Raw genomic sequence first — 17,907 nt, forward strand, 5'->3', positions numbered from 1 at the left:
GGGAGAGCAGAGCTATAGGTTTCTATGGATTTGTTATTAATGTAGGAATTTAAGATTGCTATTTACTATTATCCTTAATTACCATTAAAAATATTTTCCAAGCTGACAGGTACCGTAAGAGTCTGACCATCATAGATAATTTTAAATAAGGAATTGGTAGACGCTCTTGGAAACTCTTCAGTTTGTTTTATGAAAGGAAACATACCCTTTAAAAGGATCAGACTTATAATTGCTGGTGCAGGTTTATTCCCTTGGGATAACTTTGCTTGTAATTTCAATCAATATTCTGGCTTAAATATTCCTGGAATGCAGGCTCTTATATTCTTGCAAACTTTATGGTGTGAGGGGGGATGGAGAATAGCTTTTTCGTGTTTTCCAAGAGTTGAATGCATTATTGGGTAATGGATATCTTTTAAAGAGACAGTTTTCACACATAGTCAATCTGAATAAACTTTGGATCAAAGTATATGCCTATGTTTGAATATTAATGTATGATGTATTGTATATGTTGTACTTATGTGTAAATATATCTAAATGTGTAGGTTTTACACTATTAACTATTAATTACTATCTGATACTAAATGAATGGGAAGTATGATTTTGGCTTTACTCTATATCTTCAGTTATGTTGATCACCAGAAAGGTTCATATTATTAGTTTTGCATTTACAGGGATTCCTTAGATATGAGTAACCTATTTTATGGATTCAAACCTCTAATGGGAATTGAACTTGTGGACCTTCTGTGCTGCCCCACACTCTCTCTCTCTCCCCACCCTCTCTCAGACACTCACCACATTGAGTTTAAAAGCTTTTATTCAAAGCCATAGTGGTTCCAAGATATTCCACATGATGAATGGGTCCAGTTGCAATGCTCAAAAAGATTGGAGTGATACAGAAGGCTCAATCCACAAAAATGCAGCAAGGAGTCCAACGTCAGTCCAAAGTCCAAATATGAGTTTGAGACGCAAGACACATGAAACAGAAACACGGAACAAAGAATCGGACATGTTGAAGCAACACCCATCTTTTTGGGTGGGATTATATAGACAATGTTGATACGAACCTTCACGATGACCAAGGCTGCCTCCTCACAAGTAGTCTAGCCAACTGACATTGCATCTGTCTCCTCTTTGCCTTGCACATCCTTGGATCGACAGAAGGTGTAGATTCTAACTCTACATCTTTGCTGACCAGCAGCAGCTGCTTTTGTTCTTCACCTGAAGCTTCCAGCCTAACCTGCTGCAGCTGCAGCTCTTTCGGCTTGGGCTCAGCCTGCTGCCGATCTGGTCTTTCAGTAGAATGGTATCCAAGGCTCACTTTCCCTTCTTAGAGAGAAATACAGATATCATGACATAATGGTATATTTGTATCTGTTTGTTCTGAGAGTTTAAGGTGAGGCAGTTTAGGTGTACCAATCTTATTTCTTTGGTAAACTGTCATGGCAGACTTTAGAATTTCCATACTATGTTCGTCACCTTGAGTTATTTATAAAATACAAATAAAGGTATAGAGCAGCAGCAAGCAATTGTTATCTTAAAATAAACAAGCTAAATTGCTGAGAACTAAATGCTGAGAAAAGTTTACAGCATTTGCACATAGGAAAATAAGATGTATTCATTTAAATGTAAAGTGAAAATGTATTTCTAGAGCAGTTACTTCTTTTTACATTTCTCTCAAGTGGTTGTTTTGATCTAGTTCTGCAGGATGAACACCACAAGCAGGCATTTTAGGTAATACATTTTAGTTCTTTATTTTGGCTCTAGGCTTTGCTGATTTTTCCAGTAGTTTTATGTTTATAGTTGCTATTGAGGGAAAGCTTTCATTTTCTTCTTTGGCAGCAATACAGATTTTACAGAATACTTAAAATCGTAGGGGAAAAATCCCAAATGTCTGCTTTGGTTAGCAAGTGATACAATTTGAAAACAGTCCAGCCCACTCCTCAAATCAATCTTTAAAGTGTTTATAAACATTTAATATCAGTCTAGCTCACAATGCAAACTCATGAAATAACAAACTATTTGAACACCAATTGTCTCTTCTTGTTTCAGTTGTCAACTGTCAAGCTTTTTGTGTGTCTGGCTCTTATTCTAAAAAGCAACATATGTCAACCATCCTTTGATATTCTTCTACATTTGAGAAAAGAAGAAAGTTTTATGTAATAATGTTTAGTAAATAAGGCTTAGCAATGCAACAAAAAGTTTATTATTGTTCTGATGCAAATAATTATAGTTATCAGACAAAGTTAATAAATGATATGAACCTTAAAAATATTATCAGAGATTGCTGATTTTTGGCCAACTTGCCAGCTAATAGCAAGTCACTTGTGTGGTCAATGAAATGAAATATATTCTATACACCATTAAAATAAATATGCATGATTATCTTTAAAGAATTTTAAAAACATACGTTCTTGTAGCACCTTATTACTGCAACATGCTATCATTAAATTATGAAAAGTTCATTTCCTCTCACTGCTACTTGTTTTAACTTTCTTTAAACTGTTCTGCAAGAAAAAAGAGGTAAGATCACCAAAAGGCTGCTGTCATATAGTAGTCAGTACAATCTCTTCCAAGCCAAATATAAAAACTAATAGATAGCTTACTTATTATTGCCCTCTGTGTGAACTTTGAAGGATTTGCCAATCCTTCCTGTTTCCCTGAGAACTGTGAATTTTCAGGGATAGGAGGTTTTGTTTATATGCAGTGGACATTGTCAACTTATAGTTTCTATCCCACAAAACTTTTGCCATTTGTCCAATTCTATAGTTTTTAGCCCATGCTATCATGGTTTCTTTTACTTGCTCCTCTTCCATTCTAATGGTCAAAAGATAATTATAGAATTTTTAAATTAGTTTCTCCTCCGGTCCCATTAAGATTTGATCCAATTCTGTTAGTTCTTTATAAAAACCATATGTTTTAGCATCTTTATAATATCTAGATTGTATCTGTACATGCAGCCACCATGCTAAGTCTGTCCCTTGGCTATTCAATTCCTGATTGTTTTTCAATTCCTTCTTCTCATTCAAAATATCTTTGTATCTTACCATTTTTCCCATATCCATTGCATTTGGGTATATTAGTGCCTCCATTGTGGAGAGCCAGACTGGTATTTTCAAACAGTATTTTTCCTTGTTTTTTGCCCATACTGAGAACAGATCATTTCTAATATAGTGTTTTGGAAATATTTGTGTGCTTGGTATTTCCCATTCCATAGGAATGCATGCCACCTCAGTTGCAAATCATGCCCCTCAGTTGCAAATCATGTCCTGCAAGTAATTGTCTATGTCTCAAGAGTTATCCATTCTTTTAGCCAAGTAAGGGCAGTTGCTTGGAAGTATAATTTCCAGTTTGGCAACCCAAAGCCTCCTCTATTGGTAGAGTCTTGTAGTAATTTCAGCCTAATTCTTACCTTTCTACCTTGCCAGATAAATTAGGATACTACTCTGTTTAGTTCCTCAAAATGTTTTCTTTCAAGCTTTATTCGGATGGTTTGGAACAGGTATAACAGTCTCGGTAAGATATTCATTTTGATGGGGGCTATGCTTCCTAACAGTGATAGTTGCATGTTTTTCCACTTTTCCAAATTTAGCTTAATTTGCTGTGTTAGTTTTAAATATTATTTTCTTTTATAGTTACACATCTTGCTAATAGGTAGATTCCCAAATATTTTACTTTTTGTACTATCTAAATGTCTATCTTTTCCATTAGGTTTTTCTTCTGTTTATCTGTAAGATTCTTAACTAAGATTTTAGTTTCCTCTTTATTTATTTTCAAACTTGCAACATTACCGTTGTCTTCTATTTTCTTTATTAATTTGAATCCTGTTTCTTGCGGTTCCTCTATGATGAAAACCAAATCATCTGCGAAAGCTTGTAATTTGTATTTTCCCTTTTTTATCTCCATGCCTTTTATTTCTATATCTTGGCGGATGTTTCTATTTAACACTTCTAAAGTCAGAATAAATAGTAAGGGGGACAATGGACATCCTTGTATTGTGTCTCTTTTAATATTAATATTCTCTGTTATGTCCCCATTTACAAACACTTTTGCAGAGAAGACTGCCATTTTCAAACATCTATTTTAATTTTAATTTTTTACATCCTTCCCTCCTCCTACTATACCTTTGAGAAACAAACAGAAACAGAATGTATAGTATTATCTCTTATGAAATATAGAAAGCAAAGAACAAATGGTTAATTTGGCATTGGTGAAGTAAAATGGTAAATCTTCATTAAAATGTGGGTAGCAGTTTCCATAAAGGTTTCAGCAAATGTGATATAGTGCTGTATAAGTTGCCAAAGCAGACATTTATTTTGGAATAGATTTTGCACACCATGCCTTAAGTATTTTACTAAAGCTATAAGCCATATGTCTGCATGAACTATTTGCAATAAAGGTGAAGAAAAGAGCTTCTAGAGTTAATGTTTATTCATGACATTCATCTGGATGTAACATTCATGCTAATAGGCAAAATGAAATATTAATAATTCTAGCAACCAGTTGTGCTTGATGCAAGATCATTTGTAAATACAGGTTTTCTTACACCTTTCCAGGATAAAAATCCATATTCTGCACCTGGATCAAGATTTACTTAAGATATTACCAGGAATATCTTGTAATTCCATTCAATGCTATTTGCATAATATCTAGCATTTTCCATTGTAAAGGACTACAATCAACACATTCCTCTATGAACAGACACATCTGCCTTCCACAAAGCAGATAACTGCTTCAGCTTGCCCAATATGGCAAGAACTCAGATTTACAAACATTGTCTACATCACTTTCTCCATGATGCTTGAAATGTGAATTGTCAGTGGCTGAAATTTAAATGCCACTCAAGCAAAGATCCTCCCTCTTTCCCTCATTGTATTTAAAATAGCCAAGTGCAATATATCGGCATGCAAAACATTTATTTCCAAGACCAATATTTAAGATGTATGCCTGCCAGGCAAAGAGGCGGTTTGATGTAATGCTACACTTGTCAGGGTTCCAAGTAACACCCCCAATGAAAGAAGAATCCGAGGCTAGAAGTTCCTCAAAGTTCCATTTTATTAAAGATGTCATATTGGCACATCTGGGAAAACCTGAATCTGAAAGCTTCCAGGTTTTCCCCACCCAAAAGAAAGTCCAAGTGCTTTCTCCTACACCCACATATCCATCACATGGTCCAATCAATGCACCGTCCCAACTGGATATGCCTCCCAGTCACGCCACTCCAGGTGCAGGCAGAATGTCCTGACTCCCAGAGAAAAGAACGTTATTATGGCTAGATATCTCTGCAACTCCATACAATCCCCCCTCCCAGTTTCCCACAGCACTAAGTGTAGCACCCTGAAGATCCAAAGAAAAAGATGGCATCCAGGGCTGACAACACTAGGATCTGGAAAAACTTGACTTATCATTTTTTTTCAGGTAGAAAACTAGCTGGATAAATTTAGGCAACCCTAGGAAGTAGATAGACTTATCTCCCAGACAGTAATAGTATCTATCTATCTATCTATCTATCTATCTATCTATCTATCTATCTATCTATCTATCTATCTAGGGAGGGGATAAAAATTATCACAAACAGAATAATACAAAATAAGAAAAGAAAGAAAAGGCAAAAGGTAAAAAGGCAGGAAAAAATGATAAAAATAGAAAAATGAAGGTTTTGGTTTCCTTTGCAGCAAACATAATTACAAAGTTATGTCTTTTTCTTATCTTCAAAACCACAAATCATAAATACATTTTTTCCTATTTCATGCAAAAAGTCTAGTCAAGCATAAGTGTATATATTGTCTTTTGTCTAATCAAGGAAGTTAATTTTGCCATTTCTGCAAGTTCCGTCTTGTTCACCAATCATTCTTCTATAATGGGTAAGGTTGAACTTTTTCACTTTTGAGCATATAATAATGTTGCTGTGGTTGTCATATGTAAGAACAAAGTTCCATGGGGGTTTTTTTATAGCTGTCTATTAATTCCAAAAGAAAGTTTTTGATTTTAATTATACATTAATCTTTGAAATCTTCTTAATTGTGTATTTACTTAAATCCAACTTTAAAAAATTTTTTTTTACATATCCGCCATACGTGATAAAATGTCCCCTGCCTGTTGGTGGCATTTCTAGCAAAAATGTAAAGTAACTTTATATATTCTAGACAGCCTCACTGGTGACAATTATCAATGCATTTTAGAAAAATTGTTTTTAAGGAACATAATAAAAATGTCAATCCTTTCAACTGCATGTTTTCCTATGGGTCCATTTGTAGATTGTACAAATGGTTTAGTCCATTTTATCATACATTATTTCACTTGTTTCTCTTCTGTCTCATATTTCAGCAAAATTTATACATTTTGGCAATAACATGTTTATCATCTATCCATAATTATATTTAATTATATAAAGTCACCCAGCCAACTTCCATGAAGTTAGAAAGAAAATGTGAATGCCCTTCCTCCTCCCTCCCTCCCTCCTTGTCCAAGGCGTTTGTTCCTTGGAAGGGAAAGTAATGCTAGCTAAGGAAGGAATTAACATTCCACACTCTGCAATTAGATAAACAACTGTTGGAAAGGGGAAGGCAAAAGTGGATCTGACACTCAAGAATCTTTAAAGAACTTTTAGGAAGAGCTTAATAACTACACAAAGGCTATCCCTGTTAAACTTATACTTAGATACTCCCATGTGCTTTCACTCAGAAAAGAAGTGGAACATTACATGTACATACTAACTGCAATAGTTCTTTATTTATGCCTTTGTAAATTGCAATAAATATTACTTTGATTAACATTTTATCTTTGTGGGTCTAGATTGGTTCTTACCCTTACCCTCTCCTCACTAATTTTCCAAGCTAAGCAAGAATTTGTGAAACAATATGACAAATAGCATTTGCAGGTTTTGCTCCTTGGGTTAAGGGAGTTTTCATAAGGGATGCTGAAATACAACATAAGGAATGCATTCTGCATATCTATAAACAAAATGAAAGAATATCACAGATCTTCAAAACAGCTTTTTTCAATTTTCTAGAGATCATCAAGAATGTTAAAAAATGTATCCCACATTAAAATAACTTTGTTACAAAAATGACTTAACAGTTTCCATCTACTAGGTAAAATTATAATTCAATTAACAAAGGATCTTATTTGAGCCAAAGTTTTATTTCATCTTGTCTGAAAACAACTATTGTCCTATTTACTGAGAATAAGTGACACTATTCTGCTTTGAGGTACAATTACTTGAAAGCAAGTAATATAAGCATCATATTTTCAAATACCGTATATACTCGAATATAAGCCGATCCGAGTATAAGCCGAGGTCCCCAATTTTACCCCAAAAAACTGGGGTAAACTGGGGACTCGAGTATAAGCCGAGGGTGGGAAATGAGGCACCTACCGGTCGGCGAAACCCTCCCTCCCTCGGCCGAGAAGGCTGGCGGCTCCCGCCCGCCCTCTCACTGCACCGGCAGGGCTTCCCAGCTAAAGCAAAAGCCCGCCAAGTTCGCGGCCGGTATAATGTGAAAAACAAAAAAACTCGAGTATAAGCCGTATATACTCGAGTATAAGCCGAGGGGACGTTTTTCAGCACAAAAAACGTGCTAAAAAACTCGGCTTATACTCGAGTATATACGGTAAATGGTGTATATGATGTAATCTAAACATACGTTCTTTTAGTTAGTGTAGTACTATAGTATATTCCAGAGCTTGAATAGCTTACATGTCAAATGTATATTAATTTCAATCCTTAGCAATATTACCCAAGACATAATAAGGAATTATTTTTTAACTATAAGTTAAAAATGGTATCAGTTATTGTCTGGATACTTATAATTAAATTAAATTAAAACTCTATAAACGTGATTCCAAAAATAACATAGCTTTCTGTAATTATTTGAGTCTGTTATGTACAGAAAAGCAAGTATGTTAGAGAAATGGTTTTTAACATTTTTTTTTGAGAACTATTTTGGTTTTTTGAGGATGTGCTCCAGATTCAATCATAGTATGTAAGTAAGAATATATCTGTTCTGCATGGACCGTTTTTCCTGATCACAAGCCTTCTACTCACTAGAGAAAAATGACCCTGGGTCCTTCCTGAGATAAAAATAAGTTCAGTGATAGTTCTACAAAGCATTTTGGAGAAACTTCACCGTTTTCTCTGTGGTGGTGCCCTACCACTAAAATGCTCTTCTTAGTTGATGACAAAACTCTCAAATTTCTTTCTTTAGATTTAGATTGTAATATCAATTTTCTTACTCTGTATCATCTCTGTTCATTGAAATATGTTCTGTATTTTTAAAGTTTTTAACATTCACATTACTGCATTATGATTTTACCGGATTAGTGTATGCCCTAGTTTATGTTTTGTGATTCCTACATCCTGCTTTTATAAATAATGGATTGAAAATATTTTAGGAAGCTAAAATAAGTACAATAATATTCAACTTAACCATCCCTCAAACTTGATGATCATGGCAGTATTTCTAATGCTTGAGAATTTCTGATTTTTCTGCAAGGACTAAAATCTTTATGCTATTGTACTATATGCTGAATCTTTTGGGAAAGTTGTTACTATAAAAATGCTGAAAGAAAAGAAAAGACAGGCCTGAAAACCAATCTTATGGAGAATAATAAAGAGTTGGGGTTTTGTGGTTCAAACGTAATTTACATTTGAATGGATGGAAGGCATGCTAATTATAGCTTATGAATAAGTGTGAATGCCATTATGTCATTTCACTCCTCTCTACAATCTGATAGGAAAAAGATAGCAAGCTTTTTTTAAAAAATCCAGATTTTTTAAATATTTGTTTTCTGGTTAGCATTAATAAAAGTTCCAGGGAGATGGTGGTTGGTGAACCATGTAAGCTACATTAATTTATTTGGCAGATAAGTAAATGTGTTACATCAGAGCAAGAAAGAACACTTAATTAATCACAAAACATACATAGTTCCCTACAGGACCATTTTCTTCTTAATTTCTACTGTTATTAAGGAGGTCAGTAAAATGAGGATCCAGATTGTTGAGGGCAATGTGCTGACATCTTAAATGGCCCAGAGAGTGTTGTAAAGCACTATGGGGTGGTATATAAGTCTAAATACTGTTGCTAAGTGCCATTGCTACTTTCATAGAAATATCCATAAATTATGTTAATCAATATATAGAGTAATATGAAAGAACCAGCTGATAGACTGCATATTTTCTTGGTAACCCTAAGCTATAGTTAGCCAATTGGCAAATACTTTATTTTTTCCCCTAAATAAGAAATGAACTTACATTAATGTATGTTTCATTTATTTTATTTATTGATCAAATTTTGCAACATTTACTCTGTTACATCTGGTCACTAGGGTAAGATTGATCCACTCAGTGGCATCTTCAGATCACCTTCTTGTGATCGTGCGATTCTTGCATTGTTTTATACAATTTCAGATATTTTCAAGCCTTGTACCTGTACTCTGGCATAAATAATCACACATTCACCTTGTTAATAATACAGTTGGATTTATTACTGATTGATAAAGAAAATAATTTAGACTAACAATGTGATGGAAATGTCAGTTAACAGCAAAAGGTTTTTCAAAGAGCCATCTAAATTCAATGGACACAAATAAGAACATTTGTTCTTACCAAAACAAATACAAGAACTGTGCTTTTAGTGATATTGAAGAATGAACAGTAAATATTTCTACATCATTATAACGCTAGATAAAGCAAATAACATGATACATCTGGAAGAAAGAGGAAGAGAAAAGAATAGTTTCATATTCCACAACAGATACTTACAGTAATTGTTCAGGCAAATTAAACGTGCCTTTGATTTCTTGTAAAGAACTTAAATTTAGAATCAGTAGTGCAACATCTGTTTCATATTTAATTGATCTGAATGCAATTTGTTTCGGATCCCTGCTTCCAACTTTCCTCAGCCCTATGGTAACACTGGCCTTAGTGAAAGAGAACACATGATGAATAGAAGGTGCTAGTTTCCCAGAGTGGTATAATGTATAAAATCTTGTAGCTTGCTTTCTTCTTTTGGGAAATCCAATGACTTTTTGAAACATTTAATACTCTATGTGGTTACCTTATTTGCTTTGATGCCATCTTCAACAATATGGTGCCTATAGTACCAGATTGTCCACATCGTTTCTATATTCAGCAGGACATTTTGCCCTTGTTGAAATAGCCAACTTTTTTTTTTTTTTGCAGAGTATGAAGCAATCACAAAATTAGGGATGACATGATAGCAGTATTCCAGTATTTGAGAGGTTGCCACAAAGAGGAGGAGCTCAACTTAATTACCAAAGCATCTGTAGGCAGAACAAGAAACAATGGATGGAAACTAATCATCTCATCTCTCCGTGGTGATACAAGAACTTTTAATCCTGAACTTGAGCAGCATCATTTCTCAATTTAGCTTAACCTTTGCCTTTAAGATAAGTTTGCAGATTTAAACACATAGATTTGGAGCCAACCCTACTGAATTCAATACAACTTTCACTTATCTGTCTAGGAATGAACTATGAAATAGCTTCCCAACAAATGATAAAGTTCAAACTTAGGCACATTAAAAGAATGAAGATGTCAGTTTTGGAAGTTAATTTTCTTTTTGCTTCGTAACTGCCACATATTTTAGCTGGGGAAGTTGGGAGGGGGTTGTTGTTGGAGCAGTAGAAAGTTAGTCATAACAAAATTCCGTATTCAAGGACATCCTGCGTCTGACGGAGACTGCCTGAAGATTGTATCCAATTGAGTGTGAAGAGTTGATTGGACAATGTGATGAACTTGTGGGTGTGGGGCAGGGCTGTGAACTCAACTGGGTGTGGAAAACCGAAGCTTTCAGTTTTGGCTTTTTCCCAGCTGTGCCAACATGACATCTCTAATAAATTGGAACTTTGAGGAACCTCAAGCCTCAGGGGTTTATTTTGTTTGGGGTGTTCCTTGGAACCCAGACATTAGACTTAAATAAAAACATGAAACAAATCAAGACTTTAACAGCTGTGATCTTAGTCTGGCTCGCTGTAAAAAAGTTTAGATCCGTAGCTAGAAGTAGTAGAAATGTGTTCTAATGACAAATTTATACTAAATTAATCCTTGTCTTCTAGGTCCCGAAGAAATGATTTGGGGATTTCCAAATGTTATTTTTAGGTGTTAAATTAAATTATTACGGTGACCCTGTCAATTACAGGAGACAGACCAATTGTTTTTATGGGTTCTACATTAAATAGCATTCTAGCTTTTAAATGAATCATCCAGTTAGTTGAAAAGTATTTCAATAAAGGAAAATGGTCCATTTAAAAAGCCTAGCAACAATGCATAACAAATCAGATAACAGGTGCTATCTTTTTATTTAATACTTCAGTCACCAAAAAAGTGGAAGTATTTCAGTATATGTCACAATTCATTTCAATATAATGGCAACAATCCAGCACTCTTTCCCCTGATACTACTTCATATACGTGGATGGTTTGTATAGTTGGTTAAATCTCAAGAGACTTGTCTTTTGAATTATATGCTCCTATTACTGCCTTTGACTTGAAAACTCACAAGGATTCTAGTTACTAATGACTGTAACTTAAACAATGCTTTTTCAAAATGACAATGCAAAGAATAACATAATTATACTCTTTGACTTTCCAAAAAGGGAGCGATATTAATAAGGGCATTTTTAAACACACAGATCCACAAATTCACTGCAGCTAGCAATTAAAATTATAAGCAGTAAGTATACAGATTTAAATATAGAATTTTAAATACTAGTTGGTTTGTCTAATTCTCATTTGCTTTTTATTCTCACTTCTCTTACCCCAGCTTTTTAACATTTTAAAATGCATGGGGTTTTTTTTTCTTTCAGCATTATAATCAGATTGAAACAAATGCCACTCTCCATGGAGGGGAAAAAAAGCATTTTGGCTAGCTCCAATCTGCACTCTGATAAACTGAATGTAGTCGAAATCCATCGTATCGTGGATTGAATTCCCATTTAAATGGATCTGTTTAATAGAGGAGAGTTCACTTGCAGGTCCTTCTGTCTTTCAAAAACACGCTAATGTATAAGACATAATATTAGCAAAATAATCAAGTGATTTAAAGCTTGGTGTTCAGAGTGGTATTAAATATAATATTATTTAAAATGAAATGTTCCAACTGGGTGCACTTTAATCTGTCACTATATAGAACTAAGCACTGGGCAAAAAGGTTTTCCAGATTATTAGAAGTTACTGAATTCTAAAATACCATCTAGAATGGCACCTAAGTCCTTGAGTGCAGATTTTAAAAGTTTCACAAAAGCAGGGGAATTTTTTTTCTATGTGCAGCACACCAGAGAATTTCTCCATTATTAAAAAAAAGAAAAAGAAAAAAAGAGGACACCTGTACATTTGTCTGTTGGCCAATGCTATGGAATTCCAAATTCCTGGAATTCAATAACATTTTTTTGGATTTAGCTTAGTTTAGGATGCTCAGAGTTTTCAAGTTGAAATTATGGTTGAGTTTATCCACGTGTTGTGAGATTAAGGAGTTTTTCATTATGCCTTTTGACTGCTAGCTGGAGTTCATGAATGTTTTTGAAATATTAGAGTGTTATTTTTTTTTATAATTTGTTGGTTGTGTTGTAATGGGTTGATGGTCAGCCAGTTTCTTGTAAAGTTGGGTTGGGCATAAAAGTGCTGTGACATTGACCAAGACCATAATAGTCTTCTACTTTTAGATCTTTTATTTTCTGGAAACATTATAGTGGTGAACACAATATTTACTCCCTTCTGTGAGGTGTCCAAGCATTTTGGGAAATCCTGTGTCTATATTATATATTGGGATTCCTGGTATTATGATGAAGTGTATGTTGAAACTGTATTGTTTTGTTTTAAAGCTTTTGGGAGTCTGCATTTCCAAATTGTCTTACCTCCAACATACAATTGAAAAAGTTGCAACATATACAACTGAAACTAAATATTATGGCCTGGAAGCTTTAGCAGCCTCTGCGGTATCTCCAATGCTTCTTTAAGAAATGCTGTGCTTGAATGGAAGCCATCTGTTCAATTTTATGCAGGATTAAAAGATGAAATGAAGGTTAGGGTCAGATATATATTTGATCTGGGGAAGGAAGAATTGAAATATCCAATTTTGGAAAATCATCAGGACCAGGTGTTATAAAATGTGCAGTCCTCGGATTTCTAAATAGAAGTCATCAGAAGATATTATTTTGGCTCTATTAGACTACTAAAAGGATATTTAAAAATTGAGCTACCCTCACCTTCTTATTCTGGTAATGTAAGATGAACCTCACACACTTTGGTTGTGTTCTGTTGTAGCTTTGTCAATATAATTAGTGGATTTAGATTTAAGGATCACAGTGTGATGCTGAATTACATTCCTAAAATATGGAAATCTTCATGTGGTAAAAATGAAATGGTAGCATAGAAACGGCTAGACTTAGTATTAGAGGTTAATTATTAAGTTAATGATTCATTTAGGCATTTATACGAATATCTTTTTGGAAAGCCTATTTAGTTCTTTTAATCACTATATTTAGGATCTTTCTATTATATAAGCCTTACTTAAAGGTTCTTTTGTAATTCACAATTTTAATAAATTCACTTCTGCCTCTGGGATCAAAAAAAGTTGAACTAGGTCTCTAAACAGCAGCCTAAGTGCGAAAGGCAGTCAGTAGCCGAATTAAATCTAATCCCTTCCTTTATAATTTGGGTCTTGCAATATTTAGCCAGCACCGTAGAATCCGTCGCTCTTAGGTAGAAACAAAGAACCGTTCCTAACTCGCCCACTCGGTTTCTCACTGGTGATCCGGAATCCTCTGCCTTGCTGCTTAATGGAATCTTATTCCCCCCAAGCTTAGATCTTAACCAACTTTCGGCCAATCAGAGCAGAGCTTTACCCGAACTGTGGCAGAAGAACGGCGCCGCCCTTACTTTCCAGGAGGCGGGGGCTGCTGGGGGGGTGAATATTCTAGCAGCAAGCGCTCCTTCATGGTTTCCCCTCTATCCCCTTTTGCCTTTGCCATTGCAATGCCTCTCGATTAGCCCACAGCGGGAGGACGTTACAATCCCTCCTTCCTTTCAGGTAGGGCAGAATGCTGGGCATGTATGTGCCGGACAGGTTCGCCCTGAAGTCATCTAAAATTCAAGACGGGATGGGGCTCTTTACGGCCCGGAGAGTGAAAAAGGTGGGTGATCTTTGGTTATTGCGCCATTAAGGTGTGGGATACGCAGAGGAGGTAAGGCGCAAGCGAAGCTGGCGGGGTGGGCGGCGGGCAACCTTTAGTTTTAAACTCTTTTTCAAGCGCCCCACCCCCGCCCAGCCCTGCTTAGTTCCCTGTGTTCTGGTAACGCCTGCCACGTATTACAGCCTGCCTCCCCGCTTCTGCCTGCAGCTTTAAGTTCTTGGAAGTCCCAACCCCTTCGCCTGTTCTCATTTCTCATCCCACTTCCGTCTGCTTCTCAGCAGTAAACGCTGATGTTTCGCATTCTGAAACCGAAACAGAACGGTTTCCTGCCCTCTTCTAGTTCTTACTTTAAAAAAAAAGATGGACCAAAAGTAAAAAATAGCCACCGAGAAGCAAAATAGTAGACTATAGTAGCAGAATATTTCTATAGCTTTGAACCAATTTCCAGGGAGTTCAGATTTAGCCTGGAGCAGGAATGTTATGCAGAAATTTTAAAGATAGGTTGCGACCTTCAGTTGTTCACTTTCATCGCAAAGTGATCCTTGTTCTATGTACTCGGAACCAATAGAAATTTGGAGCCAAATGATGTCCTTCATGGAAAATATTCAGAATGTTGCTTCCTGATTCCTGTTTCCCTTACTGCACTATCTTGCATTCCTTGATCAAACTATTTTTTAAGTCACAATTCGTATTTCTTAAAATCAAGATATCCATACCCTTACATATATGAAGAACCATAGATGCCAGTTTAAGACAAAACTACTGTTCCTGCATCTGCAATTCCCTTCTCCTTTTGTTTGTAACAGCATTTACATTAGGTTACATTAGTTTGATTAGATGTACATTGACAGTTTATTGGGAATAATACTGGTTTGTACCAGTACCTGTACTGGCACTACTGGTAGTCCAGAAGTATTGGCACTTTGGTTTCTAGAATTCCTAGTTGGCATAGCTTTGAGGTGGGAATTTTGGAAGTTACTTGTGGCATATTGGAGGCTTTGAAGCTGTGAAGATAGTCATATGCCAAAGCCAGAGTCAGTTGGAGGCAGTCAATCATGATGCAATATGAGTCTCGGCTATTCACTTAATCATTATGCAGTAATTGTTAAAAAAATCATTGCCAACCAAGATGGAAAATATTGGCAGAGAGGCTTTAGTAATTCTGCTTCTTTAGGCTTCTGCTACACTTCTGATGTGCCATTTAGCCTGATTGGGAAAACAAAATTTTAACAAACCCATCAGACCTGAAACACAGCATCAGATACTATGCAACATATCTCTTAATATTAGTTCAAATTGAAGTTTTGCGGAGAGTGATTTCATTTGCTATGGATATTTAGAGCATGGGTTATTCCCTCTTTCTTTGCATTGTGGTTCTGATATTATTTGATCTGATAGATATAATCTGATATTATGGTTCCTTGCACTGTCAGACAGATGACATTTTTGTCTGCCTATCAAGTCCTACAAAAGGACCTGGGATAGGCAGATGTGGATGTTTGACATGGTTACAGATATCGTCAAAGGATGTAAACTGATCCAATGGTTTCATTGCAGTTGACTGATGGTGAATTTGTCATTGTAGATGGTGTTCAAGTGGTGCTCCAGTTGTTTTTGGTTTGCACTCAAGGCACCTATTGCTATTGGTACTACCTTTGCTTTCTTTTTTCATAGTCATTCTATTTCTATTTGTTAATCTTTGTATTTTGTTATCATCTCCAGTTCTTTCTCTTCTATCCTGCTGTCTCCAAGGCCTGCCATGTTCACTATCCAGATTTTTAAAAAATCTTTCTTATCAATAATTTTAAGTTTGCGGTATTATGTGGCAGGAACTTATCTATTTGTATTTTAAAATTGCAGAGCACTTTAGCATCTTCATTTTCTGTTACTTTCCCTATTTCATTGTCTCACCAGTTCTTGCTTGCAAGCAAATGATATTTCTTGCAAACCTTCAAATGCACCGTTATTGCTACTTTGCCATGCCATTATTTGTAGTCAGCCTTTGCAATGTTTTTTCAGCTGGTTTGTTGCACAATTAGATGTTTAGACTGGATCCAGAATTTCTGTCCACCACCTATCAAGTCCTTCCCAAGGACTTGGCATTGTTGGATTATTTTATTCTGTCTTTATTACAAGTAATTCAAGGTGGTAAACATTCACAATACTCCTTCATCCTCCTATTTTTGCCACTACAACAACCATGTGATGTGAGTTGGACTGAGAGAGTGTAACTGGCCCAAAGTCACCTAGGCAACTTTCATATCTAAGGTGTGACTAGATCTCCGAATTTTCTGGTTTATAGCCTAGTACCTTAATCATTATATTAAACTTACTATATGAATTATATGAATGCACCTTTACTTTCATAGTTGATAATTGAGCGGCAGAAGACAAATATACAAGTATTTTTGCTCTTTTTGCTTGTATTGTAAATCTTAATATACAGTTTGATTTCAGCAATTGATAGTAGTTTTTCATAAACAAAAGATGCCAATTTTGTTACTGTTGCTAGGGTGAAAAATTTGGACCATTTGCAGGAGAAAAGCGAATGCCACAGGAACTGGATGAAAGCACAGACTGCAGGCTAATGTGGGAGGTAAAAATTCCAGCACTTTATTTAAGACATTTTCTAAAGCATTATTTATTAAAGACTAGAGCAGCAGTTTTGGGGCAAATAGGAGGCATGGAATTTCTGATGCTTTGTTCCTCCCCTCCTGCCCCCCCCCCCAAATATAGAGTTTATATTTTGTCAACACCAGTAAGGACAGCCGAACATGCGATCATGCATAAACTTGATTTATTTTAATGTAAGGTATAGTTTAACAAACCATGTTTGTGCTATAATTAAACTGATTTATCCATTTAATGTTTATGGTGCTAAAACATTTTATGATGTAGAAGATGAGAACTTAGAGTTGTGCCAGATGTTTAGTTCTCAAATGTCTATGCTGAAAAGGTGGCTGAGCAACTATAAAGATATTGGTGTGTTCATTAAGACTAACAACTTGTAAATACAATGCAATTTATGTGCTTGTCTGTTTAGTATTCATTCATTCATTTATTCATTCATTCATTCATAGAAAGAGATGAACTTTCATAAAAATACAGAGCTATGATAATTAAGCATAAGGAAGTGCTTGTGCAAGTACCCTGTTTCCCCCAAAATAAGACATCCTCTGATAATCCTGTTGCTTTTGAGTGCCAGGCACTCAAAAGCTCAATCAGGTTTTTGAGTGCATGGCACTTATTTCAGGGCTCAAAAAAATATAAGACAGGGTCTTATTTTTGGGGAAACATGGTAGTTATTTTAAGGTTAAGGCTGTGATTTGCTAAAGTGCTTGAGAAATTATCAGAAAGTCATAGCATATAAATTCCATCTACATGTTCTAGTGTTAATCTTAGTGTTAAAGCATCATCAATACTTTTCAACATAATTTTACCTGAAAAATTGAAAAGAAATAGAATTAAATTTCATTTCAATGTATAATTGACACATCTTTCCAATTTCCTACATAAATTTAATCATCAGTTCCATAAAGTATGAAGGCAATCACTGGAAAGAACAAATATCCATAGCATTATTGTATTCTTGAACTAGTAGAAATAAATTCAGAGAAAACTTAGTCCTGTTGAGGACTAAAAAAAGAAAACAAGCCTACAGAAAATTTGGATTAGGTTGTAAAGAAGGGATGAGATTATGAAAAGAAAGACAATTTACCAAACAATCTTGTGTATTAAACATAAAGGAATAAAGGGG

General features: G+C 35.3%; 2 protein-coding genes across 7 annotated transcripts in view; both read left to right on the forward strand.

Annotated features, from left to right (window-relative positions):
* NDNF (neuron derived neurotrophic factor) overlaps positions 1 to 10,197 on the forward strand; it is a 51,026-nt gene extending 40,829 nt beyond the window's left edge. The window contains exon 5 of one of the 3 annotated variants that reach the window (XM_058192920.1): positions 10,181 to 10,197. In XM_058192920.1, the coding sequence (XP_058048903.1) occupies positions 10,181 to 10,182 (2 nt within the window). In that variant the 3' untranslated portion in view covers positions 10,183 to 10,197. Of the gene's footprint in view, positions 1 to 2,049; positions 4,484 to 4,553; positions 4,571 to 10,180 lie in introns of those variants that run through there. The other 2 variants (XM_058192918.1, XM_058192914.1) reach the window with 2 other exon arrangements.
* Positions 10,198 to 13,888: 3,691 nt separating this feature from the next.
* The window catches only part of PRDM5 (PR/SET domain 5), a 90,713-nt gene continuing 86,694 nt past the window's right edge, over positions 13,889 to 17,907 (forward strand). Inside the window, exons 1-2 of one of the 4 annotated variants that reach the window (XR_009156291.1) lie at positions 13,889 to 14,150; positions 16,663 to 16,746. Coding sequence is in view for 3 of the 4 variants with exons in the window: in XM_058192908.1 (XP_058048891.1) it covers positions 14,058 to 14,150; positions 16,663 to 16,746 (177 nt within the window). In the remaining variant the exon portion in view is untranslated. The remainder of the gene's footprint in view (positions 14,151 to 16,662; positions 16,747 to 17,907) is intronic. The other 3 variants (XM_058192908.1, XM_058192910.1, XM_058192911.1) reach the window with 3 other exon arrangements.

Source organism: Ahaetulla prasina, chromosome 8 (assembly GCF_028640845.1).
Source record: "Ahaetulla prasina isolate Xishuangbanna chromosome 8, ASM2864084v1, whole genome shotgun sequence".
Lineage (NCBI taxonomy): Eukaryota > Metazoa > Chordata > Lepidosauria > Squamata > Colubridae > Ahaetulla > Ahaetulla prasina.